This window comes from Cygnus atratus, chromosome 22 (assembly GCF_013377495.2).
Source record: "Cygnus atratus isolate AKBS03 ecotype Queensland, Australia chromosome 22, CAtr_DNAZoo_HiC_assembly, whole genome shotgun sequence".
NCBI classification, from domain to species: Eukaryota; Metazoa; Chordata; class Aves; order Anseriformes; family Anatidae; genus Cygnus; species Cygnus atratus.
The window spans coordinates 4,513,153-4,527,276 of NC_066383.1; the positions used below are offsets into that span (position 1 = coordinate 4,513,153).

Sequence of the window (14,124 nt, forward strand, 5' to 3'; positions counted from 1 at the left end):
CTCATTGAGGTCAGCTCAACAGGACACACCGAAGATGGCTTTTACCTAAGCCAGCAAGAATCTTCAACAGCAGAGCTGACACAGAACAACTCCACTCCTCTCTCCTCTCCTCTATTCTACTCCCAATGATTTTTCCCCTCCTTACCCCATAATAATCACCATACCTGACCAGCACTTTGCCCCCCATCTTGGACCAGCTCCCTTATGCCACCAGCGCAACCCGAGGCACAAAGATCATAAAAAAACCGCCTCCAAGCCTAATTTCAGATGCACAAACCCCGGCTGCCTGAATTCTCCCCCCTCTCCGAGTCTGTTTTTTCAGCGCACCCACCAAAAGTCAATATCCTGTTTCATGAGACGGCAGAAAAAGCAGGCCCTGAAGGTCCGCAGCCAAAATTAATGAACTTTTACAGAAGAAAAGTCCCCAGGCTTTGCTCAGATCACAGCAAAGTCTGCAGCAGCACCAGGCAATTACAGTGCAGATTTTCTGACTTCTGCTACAGGGCTGCAGCCACTAAATACGTGCCGTTAAATAACAACACTTAGTGATGCTATGGCACTCCATATTTTCAAAGCACTAGGCACACATTAGCTAATTGAATACAAAGGGGTTCCCTGGGAGACGACACTGGAGGAGTTATTAGAGGATGAAGTCACTCTTGGGTTGGCGTGCTGCATGCGGCACTCGACCTGCCTTCTCACTTCACAGCAGCAGGCAAAACCTCGGGAGCGACCCGGGCGTTTAGATCACTGGGAGAACCTGCCTAATAAAAGCCACCCGGCCAAGCTCGGTAATTCATGATTTTAAAGCCACGAGCTCGGGTTTCGTGGCGTCACCGGTGGTGAGTTACGGCTGGGAGATTTACAGGCGATCGTCTCCGATCTGTCAGGAGCACAAAGCCGCGGGGCGCAGGCACATCGCTCCGTGCCCGCTTCGTGCCGGCCCTGTGATAGCAGCAGCACTCCAGAGGCACCTGCCAGGTGGTTTTGTACCCATTGTACAGAGGAGGAAACTGAGGTGCCGAGAGAAAACAGCAAGCAGTGAAAAACCTGACAGCAAGGCTCAGCCTCCAGGAGATGGGGATTAGCAAATTTGGTGCAAAGCATCAAAGCCATCGCTTAAATTCAAGCAGTTTGATGAAGCATCCTCCCGGATCTGCCCTTAAGTGACCCACTCGTGGACCAAAGCAGACCCCATGAATATTGCCCAGGTCCTCCCTGGCTGCTGCTCTCACCCGTCCGGGCAGACTTCCACCTCACCTCATCCCAAACCCATGCAATAACCAGCATTTGCTCACTGCACTGGTACCGAGATGCCTTCATCCCTCCCTCCGCTCACACCCGCACACGCGGTTATCTTCCTCTCTTAATTACTGGTAGGATTTCACTGGAGTTTTGGCTCTGCTGGTGAGCAGCCCCAGAGACCCGCTGATGCTGTCACTGCCCGGGGTCGGCAGCAGAGCCTGCCGGTGGTGCTCTCAGCTGCCTGCACTGAGCTCAGCCCCATCCCAGCCAAGGATGCGTCCCCCTGACAGAGGCTGATTTACACCAGGAGCTCCAGAACATGCTGTACTGTTCCTCCTCTATTTTTATGTGGGATAGGAAGGAGAACGCTGGGCCAAGGCTTCCATTTCTCTATTATTAAGACCTCACGCTGGCAGAACTTCCATCGCAAGGGTGCTTAAGTAAGCTGTCACCCTCCAAACACCGATTACAGTTCCCAGGCTGGCACTCTGCATCCTGCTGCCCTCGGGGCTGAGCTGCTGAGCGCGCTAATCATTCCTGAGCTCCTCTAAGACACTTATTTATTTACTGAAGTGGGCAATATTATGTTAAGCATTTTATGGTTTTCTTCAAAGGCTCCGCTTATTTATAAACTATCGGCAGAGTCAGTAAGTTTGTAATGGACCATGCGTTAAAATCGATTTATCTGGAAGAAAAAAAAAAACATCACGGGAATGAATCGTGGCCTTTTGAGGGGATAAGTGGATGTGGACGACCTTCCCAACTCACCGTGTTATTCGGCTGTTCACGTAGTTAAAGGGGAACCGGGATCTCGGTGAACTTGGTGATGCTTTAGGGGAGCCGTCCCTACATAATCTGGTTGCTCTTCCGAAGTTGAAGCATCACAAAAGCATCGGAGCCGTGTGCTGGTAAGGAAGGGCCTTTTATCTCCTCATGCAAGGAGAGCTGTTAGATTTTGGAGGCTGCTCTTCAAACAGAGCACTTCAGGAAAACGCGCTGCCCACATCGTTAGTGCAAGCGATTGACTTCAGCTTCCCCGCAGGGAGCCTGGGGCTGAGGAGTGACAAAGGCTCAAAGAGGAAGGGGTCAAGTGGGAGCGTGGGGCCTGAAAAGGACGGCGCGTGGAAACGGGGCAGGGAGAGTGAGACAAATAGGACGAGAAAGCGCGAGGAGGGAGGAAAAAAAAAAAAGAGGTTTGCTCTCACAGCGGAGGGCCTGGGCTGTATCTGAGAGAACGATTTACTCACCAACTGGAAATCAAACACGGGCTGGGCTTCCTAAAGGACTCTGAACAATGCAGAAAGAAGACTCAAGACAGGTAAAAGGGAGCGCAGGCAGGCAGCAAGATGCAGAGAGGCACAAATCGGTGCTTTGCCTAACTCCTCCTCTTCTCATGCTAACCAAACTAAGGAGAAATGGCTTTGGCATCCCTGCACCAACCTGATCTGTTTGTCCTCCTACCCCATGCCACCGAAAACACAAGCCATAAACTCAGGGAACGACCGGGGCTCCTCAAAAAGCTTTACATCGGCTACGGGGAGCCGGGCAGGTAGGCTGGCCGGTGAGGTGAAATTTGTCAAAGCCTAACGAGAAAGTCTGCGCCCTTCACTCGCACCGGAGCCCAGGAGAGAGCGAGGGATGCTTACGGACCTTGTGCAGCGGGGCTGAGCACCACGGCCCGCGGTGGAGCTGAAATCTGTGACATTTCCCGGGCCGTTTGGACGCTGCTTGCCTCGCCGGTCCCAACGGGGCATCCGGAGCGACAGTTCAGCTTTGGAAAACTCGCCCTATATGAAGAGCAACCTCTTTATAAATCACTAACAAAGAAGGAACAATAGGAAACAAATAAACAAAGCCAAGCTGATTTATCTGGGCTCTGGAAATCGAATACGGCAGCTGTTTTATCAGCAACAACACCTCCGCACAATATTGTCGGGGAACAAACCTGCAGCCGCTCAATAGACCGCCTGACTCAAAGCACGAGTAAAACTCCTTTACACCTCCCTTCTTACAGTAATAATTTTAATTGTTTCAATTATTTCCATCTAATCTCCTCGATAAATGTTTTGAAATTTAAGCCCAGCCTGAGGTCCATATGTTATACTGAAAAAAAAAAAAAAGGAACAAAAAAGACAAAAACAACAACAAGCTACAGAGAATTCACAAGCTACAAGAATTAATTGTACCGCAGGATTTTGGAGGCATCCAACACCCCTTCTGCCCTGCACTGCTGATCTCCAGGATTTCTAGCACCAGGAGGAACTTTTTTTTCTTTCCTTTTTTCCCAATTCAAAGCAGCCTCCCTGCACTGCTTTACCTATGCACTGGCCTTATTAGCAGCATTATCATAAATCTAATTGTCAACCGGGCTTTGAGTTGTACCCTTCCCCTCTCAAACATTACCTAGTGGTGTTCTTCAGCTTGGGTCAAACCGTGAGATCCTACAAGGTGGACGAGGACAAAAGGGGGCTCGGTCGCCCCCCGGCTCAAGAGCACCCGTTACACAGATGATGGACAAGGGGAAGGAGCACGCAGCAGCCCTGCTCTGATCTGCGGGTTTCGTTTGGGCTCCAGGAAAATTTGTGGAGCTTCTGCTGCTGACAGAAAGGGTCCCCAGAGCTGGCTGAAGGCGGCTGATAATGAATTCGCACGCGGTAAATTAGCCCGTGGATATTTTTACATCAGGCTGCTCGCCTCGGCTCCAATGGAAACACACCGGGGGCTGAGGACTTCCTCCTCGTTTTGCTCCCGCGGCCTCGTGCCAAAGGCTGGCAGCTGCTCTCGCACACTGCTCTGCCTCCCCTCCGAGCACCGATGGCACCCCCGGGACCCCTGGGACCCCCGGTCCTGTCCCCACGGGCTGGTGGCTGAGGGACCGCGGCCGCTTGCCTCCACGCAGCGCTCCGCAGAGAACTGGCTGCCGGCCGGGATATGCTCGTTAAATAAAATTAATGCCAGAAGACAGGAACAGAAACCCCCTCTAGTGCCGCGGGGCAGGTGTTTAATTCGGCATTTTCGCCCCTTTTCCATCCTTTTTTTGGCCTGTTTTTCCATCTTCAGGTAGCTTAATGCTGCGCAGACCGTCTGCTCCCCTTCTGATGGGCTCTCTCCCCATTTAGAGCCATCTTCTTGCTTGCTCCCCCTCGCAGCAGCTCGCTCTGATTTTATCTTTTCTATTAGGCAGTGACTGTAAAATCTCAGAGGGTTCATTAGGGGCTTGATAATCCCTCCAGATTTATTAGTCTAAATTGCTCGCTCCCGTCTCTCATCCCCATTTAAATATTACTAATTTCCTTAACCACCTCGCCCATCTGCCCAGGTTTTGCCCGATGTCACCTTTCTTCTTCGGTAGTCCCTGCCAAAATTTCCGTTAGCTCTGCTCAGGGCTGGTCTTTTGGATAAAGTGGTGAAATAAAGCAGGGGAAACAGAACAATATCCTGGGGGAGCAAACGGCAACGGAATTCGTTCCTGTCTCACCTGCCTCATATCCTCATTACACTGGATGAATGGGTTTCAAAGACAAACATCACCTCTTAACCCCAAGAAAATGCTTAATCACACCCATGCTCAAAACTAGTGTGGTGATGAGCTTAATTAAGCAGTGGGGAGCTTAATTTCTACAGTTACTTCCATTGTCCAAGCAGCATCCATGAATACAGACTCCATTGTGCTGGTGACGTGCAAGTGGAAATCTCTGACTACGTCTACTATAGGAGCACTGACAAGCCCAAATTATGGATTAAGGCCCCACTGTGACTGCGGCTAACCAAAACTTAGCGTCTTTTCCTGCAATGCCGTATGCCTCCAGCACGCAGTGTGTGATGGGCAGGCGTTACACGGGCTGCAGACCCTGCTCCTTACCAGCTCCACCAGTACAGCTGCACCGGGTGGCACAGGGGTGAGAAACCACAGGGCAGCAGCTGCTGCCTTAAAATAAATGATCTTCAGGTCCCGGGGCTTAGCTCTCCCCCAGGTCCATCCCTCCCTGCCCGGTGCTGAGCGTTTACATGAGGATAAGTCGGAGCAGCGCAGCTCTTCCTTGCGGGGCTGGTACTGAGCAAGGTCAGGACCTAGGGGTCGAGTGCTGAGCAGGAACCGGAATGATGTTAGTCCAGGTAGGAAACATGGACTTTCCCTTCTTTTGTATTTTTGCCTTTTCTGACACCTTTCCCCATCCTACCCCAATTGCTACCTTGGCTTTCACCCCCTTCCTTCCCCTCCTTTCCCCCCCCCTCCCCTCGAGCTCCCCTTCCCACACGTTTGGCTCCATCCGCTCCCGTCTGTCTCCCACCCAAACACAAAGCGTGATTCAGCTCTCGGCTTTCCTGGCACAAGCACACCCTGGCATAAATATTAATAGAAATTAGAGACTATGAGTATCACCGGGGGTTGGAAGGCACCGTCACTTCATCATCCAGCCCGTCCCGCGCGCTCCGGTTGCCATCAGCCCCCACCAGCAGCACCGGGCAGGTCCCGCTCTCCCCGTGGGCAGCGCTCCCCCCACCACTTGGCAGCCCGTCGGAGAGCCTGCTGCAGCACCAGAAGTTTCTCTCATGTTTATTTTGGGTTTCCCCCTGCTGCCTCCTAAGCCCATTACTCCTTGTTCAGCCCGGTGCTCAGGGATTTAGCCACACAATCCCCCATTAGCGTTATTAGCTGCTATAAAGCCGAGTCACCAGGGGCTGTGCTGAAGTCATGCCCGCTCTGCCTCTCCACATTTACAGCACCATCCCTCCTCCATCCTGCATCCTGCTCTTCTCCCAGAGCACGGAGCGGGGTCCTGTGCTCACACCTCCAGCGTGCCCCTTCCAGAACCACCCAGGAGCCACCCATCCCCTGGTGGACCCCAAATCTCACCGCATCTCTCCCAAACCCTTTTTGCGTCCACAAACCCTGCTGCACGGCATGGAGCAGCGCTCTCACCTCCCACCAGCCTTCCCTTAGCTAACGGGGTTTGTGTGGGGACCCGCCCGGCTCCTGCCCCCGCCGCCCCGCACGCAGGCAGCTCTTCCCCGTGCTCCCTGGGGTCCGGGAGATCAGCTCCCATTAACATGGCTCGACACGCCCGCCCGAGAAAAGCTGCGAAAAACGTCTTACCAGATTAGTGAAGATGTACGTGTAGTAGGCAGACGCCATTCCCAGCTCGGCTGCCTGCGAAGGAGAGGAAAGGAGATTAGACCTGAGCCTGGCAATCTTCCATCTCAGCTCCAGCACAGACGCGGGGCCACATTTCCTTTCCCGTCCTTATCGCTGCTGTCTCCCCACGTGTCGGGATGGCTGGGACACAGCAGCACAGTGTGGAATTAAGTCCAGCAGCACCAAGCCTACCTCGAGGTCTCCTCTCCGCACCTGCACAGGGGTGCCTGGCAGCTCCAGACCCCGCGACGAGCCCTCGGGGCACGCCACAAAAACACCCTGCTAGAAGGAAGCCCCTGGGAGCAAAAGCTTCTGTCCCCCTCCCAGCAGCCCGTACCCACCCCCGAGTGGGATCCTGAAGCCTCCAGAGCCCCTGGGTGATGTTCCTTGGTTTTGCCGTGTTTTGAGGAAAGAGAGGTTAGGTGAGGTTTGCTTCCCTGTTAATTGGTACTACTTTTCTCCTCTTCAATTATCAACTTAACGAGGGAAATTTTTTAACTTAATTTTTGAGCATAATGAGGACACGCAGCAGCTGAAAGGGCTCAGTGCTCATCTCCTTTCGCTACGAGCACTGGGACGCGGCGAGCGAGGCAGGAAAAGCTCCCGTGGAATCGCAGAGAAAGGACAGTCATCCCAGCGGTGCCTTCCCCACGTACGTCTGCCAGATTGGAGCTCCAGTCCCGAAAATTAATTAACAGGAATGAAACCTAGCAACTCCAACCGCTCTCCAGAATTTAACAAGGGTTGTGATGGCCTCGGGAGCAGAAAAGAAGAGGGTGAGAGTGTATGGGGCTGCAGGGAGAAGGACGTGGATTTGTCTGTGAGATGATCTCTTCTGGAGACCACAGACCAGATCATAGAAGTTATTCTCCAAAATTCAAAGTTCTCATTAGACCAGGAGTTGGTTGTTGGAACAGATGCTCAGGATTAATCTGCAAATCCTCCCGAAAGCCTGTGTCTCGCTGCCAAGCACAGCTGGTCTCAAATCAGCTGCCGGACCTTGGCGAGGAGGTTTGCCCATCGCCCCAGACCGCCCGGAGGTGCTGGAGGCAGGGAGGGACCGATGCTGGCTTCGGCCTGGCTGTGCCCAGCCCGTCAGTCACACGCTGACACCCTGTGTCCTTCGAACAGGGGCCAAAACGGCCACAGCAAAAAACCATTTGACCAGAAGAGCACCGCGACCCCACAGCAAGCATTCAGCCCGCTTTGCAAAAAACTGCCTCGTTTCGAAACTCCTGCACAATAAGAGGTGGCACCCACGTCCCTCCCTTCTCCCTTGCTGGGGACAGCGATAATGTCAGCGCTGTGTGACCTACTTTGAAGTCAGCCTGTTTGATTTCAAGGGCAGAAAATCTAAGGCAGCCACAAAGCGGCTCCGCAGCAGCGCTCCCAGCCGCTCGGCGTGCCCGCGGCCAGGTGGGCGGCTGGGCCAGGCTGGTAATCGAGGAAGCAACCATGTGTCCCCAGACCATATGTGGAGGGTGAGATGAGAAATTGCCGTTTCCCTCGTCGTCCAAAGGCAGGCCAGCTCTGCCGAGGCAGCTCCGACACATGGCGCTTTCAAAACGCTGGCGCATTTCTCCTGCTTTCGGTCACCTTTGGGCAGGGCGCAGCTCCTCAGCCCCTGCTCCGGCTGCAGCTCCGTAAAGAAAACACTTCCCAGCCTCCCCAGGTGCTTGTGATGCCGCATCACAAGCCCATTATTTACAACCTCCCAATCCTACAATCCTCTGGCCGGGAAGACTACACCAGGTTTTACTGAACTGCTGGAAAATCGCAGCAGTCTCTGACATCTCCATCAGTGGTGGCAGGAGGATGCTCGAGCAGGGAAGGGAGGCTGGGGGTGCCCGAGCGCTGCCCTGTGCCTGCGGGAAGTCACTACAGCAACAGGAGGGAGGGGGGCAGCAGGCTCCTGCCCTACTGACATGGGGACCAGGGAAAAAAACACCCCAAAAATTAAAAAAAAAAAAGGCATGGAGGTGCCTCCAGAATACCCCAAAGTGCCTATTTAGAAATGCAAAATTGCAAGAAGCAGAATAAAAATCTTCTGTTAGGGGGCGAATAATAAAACAGCGCTAATTTTTTCAGCTGGCTGTCATCAGGGATGAACCTGAGACGGTGCTGAAGCGCCCTGATAACACAGCCAGGACACCGTGGGTAATGCCTGCAAGAGCAGCCAAAGGGAAGGGGGACACCGTTGCTTGGATTCGGCCTTGATTCAAAGAAGCACTTCTTGTTCCTTCCAGGATGTGGGGAACTACACACAACTTCAGGCTCCATCTGGAGCCACTGCTCAATTTTGAAGTAGGCTATCAAAACAAATGCTAAAAATTGCAGCAAGAGACCATTTAAAAATAAACACGATTAAAATAAAATCTTGGTTAATAAGACAATCAAAGAGGAAGCAAAAAGTTAGAAATGTATTTGGAGAAAAAAAAAAAAAAAGGAAAAACGATTGGACTGATTGACTAATTTCACAGCACTCAGCAGCCCTCCGGGGCTGTTTGATGGCACCAGGAGCCACGGGCAGGCGCCGCTTCCAGAAAGCGAACACACCAGCTCCGAGCAATTAAACCTTTGTTTCTGCAGTCCTGAAAAGCACAAGGAAATTATTTCCCCCAGAAACTCCAACAGTGGCAATTCCTCTCTCAGCAGAGAACGTTTCCAGCGTCACTGCAGGAATTTTTACACGCCCTTTTCAGGTAATGCCTGCACACGCTCGTGCATCGCACGCTGTCTCTGGCTGGATGGAAGCAGCAGCACTGACAGCCGTGACGCTTGGTCGGCACCTACCTTCTGCAGAATGGTGTGGGACATGGAAGCGTTGGCGTGCACGATGATGGTGGCTGTTTTGTCGTCCCTGATCTCTTTCAGCAGAGGGGTAGGGTCCCGGCTGTCATCCAGCATTCGGACCGAGAGCGTGTCCTTGGAGATGAGGAACTGGCGAAGCAATTTCTCTAGGTTTAAAAGGCCTGCAAGTAAAAGGGAGAGGAGAAAATAAATAAATAGACACCTGGATGTTTTAGGCGTGGTTCCAAAAGCACCTCTACCCTGCCCCGCAGTCACTCCTGGTGGGAAGCAGCCCCGCAGCTCCGTGGCTGCACGTGACAAAGGAGAGGACCGGTGGCTGCAGCCCAGGCTCCTTCGTGGGGCAGCAAGGACTGGGGAAGGATGGATGGAGCCCCTCCACGTGAGTACCTGCAGCAGGGAGGCCTGCCCCCCCCCGGCTCTCTGCCTTCTTGCCTCCGGCACGGCCGGTTGAAGTTTCTCCCTGCAGAGAGGTCACTGCAAGGGCTCCTTCCAGCATGGCTGCTTTGATGTCTAACAAGACGTCAAAGCTCCTGCTGCAGCTTTTCTTAGCGGAGGAAGAATATTTGACAGAATCTGTCTCTTCCAGCCAGCTGCTGGTTTTCCTCGGGAAATAACCTCCTCTGTCAACTTTGATTGACCGGAGGCCACAGGATTTAATCATTAGCAAGGCACAGACAGCTAGCGTGGCCACACGGCCCAAAAGGAAGGAGAAAAGCTGAGCTGAAGGAAATGCAGGAGCAGAACCACGAGCAGGCGCCAGGCCGGGACGATGGAGGGGCCAGGCTCGGGTCAGAGCCCCGCTCCTCACCTGCCCCTTCCTCACCAGGAGCCCAGGGGACACGGAGCCACCCAACCCAACACGGTAATAGCGGAGAGCACTGCTTTCACGGGCTCCCAGCACCTCCCGAAGGTAACAAAGCAGCGTGCTAACGGGCATCCATCCAAGCCAAGCAGCCTCTCCTTCACAGCGAGAGGTTTCCAGCAAGCTGAGTGTGCCCTGAACTCTTTACAATGCTTTTGCCTCTTGCATTTTCCCCAGCTGCAGGTGGGAACTCAGCAAGGGTCTCAGCAGCAGCCAAGGCTTCTCTGGATCACGTCTCCTCTTGATCCTTCTCAGCAGCCGGCGAACTCCCCCTGTGCACAGGAGGCACAGCCTGGACCTCACCTGGTTACTTGCTCCATGTGCAGGCTCACGTGAATGGCACATTTGCTTCCTGCAAGGTTTGTTTTCACCTTAGCCCACCTCTGCAAGGGATCACACAGGTTGCTCCCATCAGCAGCCCCGTTCTATTCACACAGCCTTATTCTATTCACCACTGCGGTACACTTAACGCTGGCCTAACTCCGTCGACTTTGAGGGTCATCTTCTGCTCCTGCCAGCAGAAACGACAATCAGTCCTCAGAGGAAGGGTGCGACTTCTTCCAGTGACAGTACGAGCACGACGGGATGGGACCCAGGAGTCCCATCACACAGCCTTGTACTTTAACCAAAACAGCTACGACTTTCCCTCCAGGGAGCTAAATAATAACATCCTTCAAAACAAGATTCTCTCGCTGATGAGCAGACAGCTCATATACTCCCTTATTTGCCTCCAGGGAACCTTCTGAAAGCCCAGAGTGCCTCGAGTCAGTTGTCTGAGGACTGTGCCTAGGAGCACTGCTTGTCCTAGGGGAAAACGGGGGCTTGTGCTCCTACGCAAAGCTGGATTCTGCCTTTCTTGCGCTCTGTAACAGTCAGAGCAAGTTGTGCTTCAGTCCTAGCTCAGATAAGGTCCTTGCTGAGCACAAGGAGCAGGAGGCACTGGCATGAAAGGCACCCATCCCACTGCTCCCCTGGAGCTGGGCTGCGCAGCACATCCTACATTTACCCAGGAACACCAGAGGAAAATAAACAGGCCTGATTCAATTAAAAGGGTGATAACCTGATGCAAGCAATTGCCAACTGAGGTTCTGATCCAGTTAAATGAAGAGGCACATTAACACCAGGCTGCATTCAAGGGGAGACACCTGTGGGTTTTGGGTTTTTTTTGCAGGTAGCTGGGAGAAGGGCGATGAGCTGGTGTGTGTGCTCTGTGCCTGGCAGCAGCAAGGGCAGGACAGAGCACGCTGCACGGCAGGTCGGGACACCCAATTATCTTTTCTTCCTTTTTTTTTTTCCTTCCTTTTTTCTTTTCTGCCTTTTTTCTTAAGGTTAGGGTTCCACAATGAAAAATCCCAGCGCTAAATGTAACGCGGAAGACTATTTGAATTATTTTAATTGCAGGATTTGGGTCAGGTCCTCTGCTTGGGTAAAACCTGAGCATGCCTACCGAAAAGCAATTTAATGATTACACATGCTGAGGATGTCATCGCCTCGGTTCATAAAGCAAAAAGAAAAGGCAAACACTGTCTTACTCCTTCTGTCCCTGTGCAGGAGTCTGCCACACCAGTGTGCCACTAGCCCAGCTGGCGGTGTGAAGTCTGCCTGTCCCAATTTAGGAAGGATGCTGCCTCTCCTAGATACTCAGCCCCACCATCGGAGACTGCTAAGCTCTTGCCAGCACTCCAGGGCTCTCGTTGGATCCATGCACACCCTCTAAGTCCCCGTCTAGGCTGGTAAGGTAAACTCTAGCGCTAGTGAATCTGGCTACCTGAAATTAAAAGCAAAATGGGCTGGGCTACTCCACACCAGCTACCCGCCCGCACGCTGACTTTCCAGAGGCACAGGACACATTTTGCTCGAATCACTGGGATGCAGAGCCTGCTCCTGCCATGCTAGGAGAGTTATGCAGAGATGAATCCGGGCTCGCTGAGGTGAACACTCCAGCATCCAGATGCACAATTACCAGCAGATGTATGGCTACAGAGCCCAAGAGGGTGTGCGGTGTAGAGGCTATTAATCAAGTCCTGCTTTTAGGCCACAAACTGCACGTGGGTTTGGGAGAGAGATATTTCAAAAAAGTGAAAAATTGCCTAGAATAATCTCCAGAAACAAGCTTAAGACTTTTTTTTTCCCCCCAAACCCATCTGTGCAAGCAAAACACTCTACAGATAGTCAAACAGAAGGCAGGCGAGTCTCTTCCCCATGCCCTTTCCTCCTCCAACAAACACCTCCACAGGGCACCAGGGTGGAAAACGTGCCCTGGGGGGGGGGTCTGCCTTGTTTCAGGCTGCTCTGCCTGAAGAGCCCCTGCTATAAAACGTTGCACGGCAGCAAGGCAGCACAGCCCCCCAGCTGTCACACACCAGCCACCCCGGTCTTTCTCCAACGAGCACCGAGCATGCAAAGGGAGATGGAAAAAAAGGGCAACCAGGAGCAGGGGGGCTGCCAGCCCCGCCTGGGAATGACTTACATTCAGCTTTGGCGCAGATGAGGCAGGCGGTGGTGCAGTTAAAGAAATTCAGGATTCCTGCCACGGCCACGCTGATGTCGGTGTTGCTGGGGTGGAGGTTGAGCGTGGTGAAGCGCTGGAGCTGCAGCTTCAGGAACTCCTCCGGTGCCACTCTGAAGTGAGGAACCTAAGTGGGGAGGAGGGGAAAGGGAATATAATTAGAGAGGGAAACAAGAAATCAAAACAAGTAAATCTACCATAAAGGACCTTTGGTGTGAAACGCACAGCATGCGGAGAGTGAAATGTCCCAATAAAACCGCAGAAGCATCACTGGAGTGAGGAGAGGAGGGTGGGATCTGTGCAGGAGCAGAGGAAAATAATTATCACAGCCCTGAGAAGCCACGGGAAGGAGTGGATCAGGAAAAGTCTTGCTGAGCCACTCAGAGAAAGGCAACGGGGTTTGTGATTACAGCACAGGAAACCATTCCGGATGACTTCAGCCTAATTAGACTGGGTACTAATTGTAGCCGGGCCCGCACTTCATTTCGGGCTTGCTGCCTGGGTAAACGCGGAGGCTGCTTCGCAGGCAGGTGCCCAGCCCGTGCTGGGCTGTGCTGCCTGGCTGAAGTGCTGCCCGGGCGCCTCTGCCTGCAGTCCCCGCGTGCCACCAGGTAATTAGGAGAGATGAAGGGAGGAACACGATGACCCTGCACCGCTAAGGCTCGCGAGAGAGAGGAACAGATGCAGCAGCCAGAAGCTTTGGGGTTTTTTGATCAGCAGAGAGGTAACAGGTGGCTGTGCAGCGGGCAAGCTCCAGCAGGGCTGTAACCACCAGTCCCAATATCGCTGTGTTTGTCGTTAATAAAGCAGAGCAGGAGGTGGGAGAGGGATGTTTCTTCCCAGGGTGCTGGGGGCAGGGGAATGGCGATGCCACCGTGCTGCAGGACAGCCCCTGGGCTCCCTGCGAGCAGCTCCGCTGCCACCCTGCACCGTAGGAACCCAGACACCAGGGGGGCAGCCACGTGGGGGCCAGTAACATCATTTCCCTTTTGCCGAGTGAATTATTTGGAAGAAATGGAGGACAGAAAGGGAAACATCTGCCTCTGCTTCATTAGAGGACTGTCGAGTCCTCTTTTCTTCCATTATTAGCCCTTCCAGAAGCTATCATCCCATGCCTCCAATCTCTCTCCTCTTGGGAAAGGCCATTAGTAGGTTGTGATGGCTGCTTCACTGACAGCGTAAGCTGTTTGGTTAGCAACAGGAAAGTTAAAGAGCAAGAAGCCGCTATCTGCCTCGATTTCACGCTGCAGCCCTCATCCCGAGCGCTGTTAGCAGGGGAGGAGCAGAGCGCAAGCATGAGGCAGGTTCCTGGAAGCAAAGCAGACAGGGCAGCTCCTGTACGAGCCTGTTGGTTGCTTTTCGGAACCAGACGGAGTCTGAGACCTGCAGCAGCAACCGCTAAGAGAGAGATGTGGATGGGGGGGAAGGCAGCCACCACCCCGAGCTGATGGCAGCCCTGGCTGCAGCTCACGCTCCGAGCCCTCCTCTCCTTCCCCAGGGCTCTGCCCCCTGTAGCTCCCCTCCCTGGGCAGAAGGGAAGGGAATCTTTGGCAGGCGAGG

General features: G+C 53.3%; 1 protein-coding gene across 1 annotated transcript in view; it reads right to left on the reverse strand.

The window, feature by feature from the left end:
- GRIK4 (glutamate ionotropic receptor kainate type subunit 4) overlaps positions 1–14,124 on the reverse strand; it is a 108,283-nt gene that overhangs the window by 37,843 nt on the left and 56,316 nt on the right. The window contains exons 4-6 of the mRNA XM_035555685.1: positions 12,526–12,691; positions 9,176–9,354; positions 6,344–6,397 (exon numbers count right to left, since the gene is read on the reverse strand). Coding sequence (XP_035411578.1) covers positions 6,344–6,397; positions 9,176–9,354; positions 12,526–12,691 — 399 coding nt within the window. The remainder of the gene's footprint in view (positions 1–6,343; positions 6,398–9,175; positions 9,355–12,525; positions 12,692–14,124) is intronic.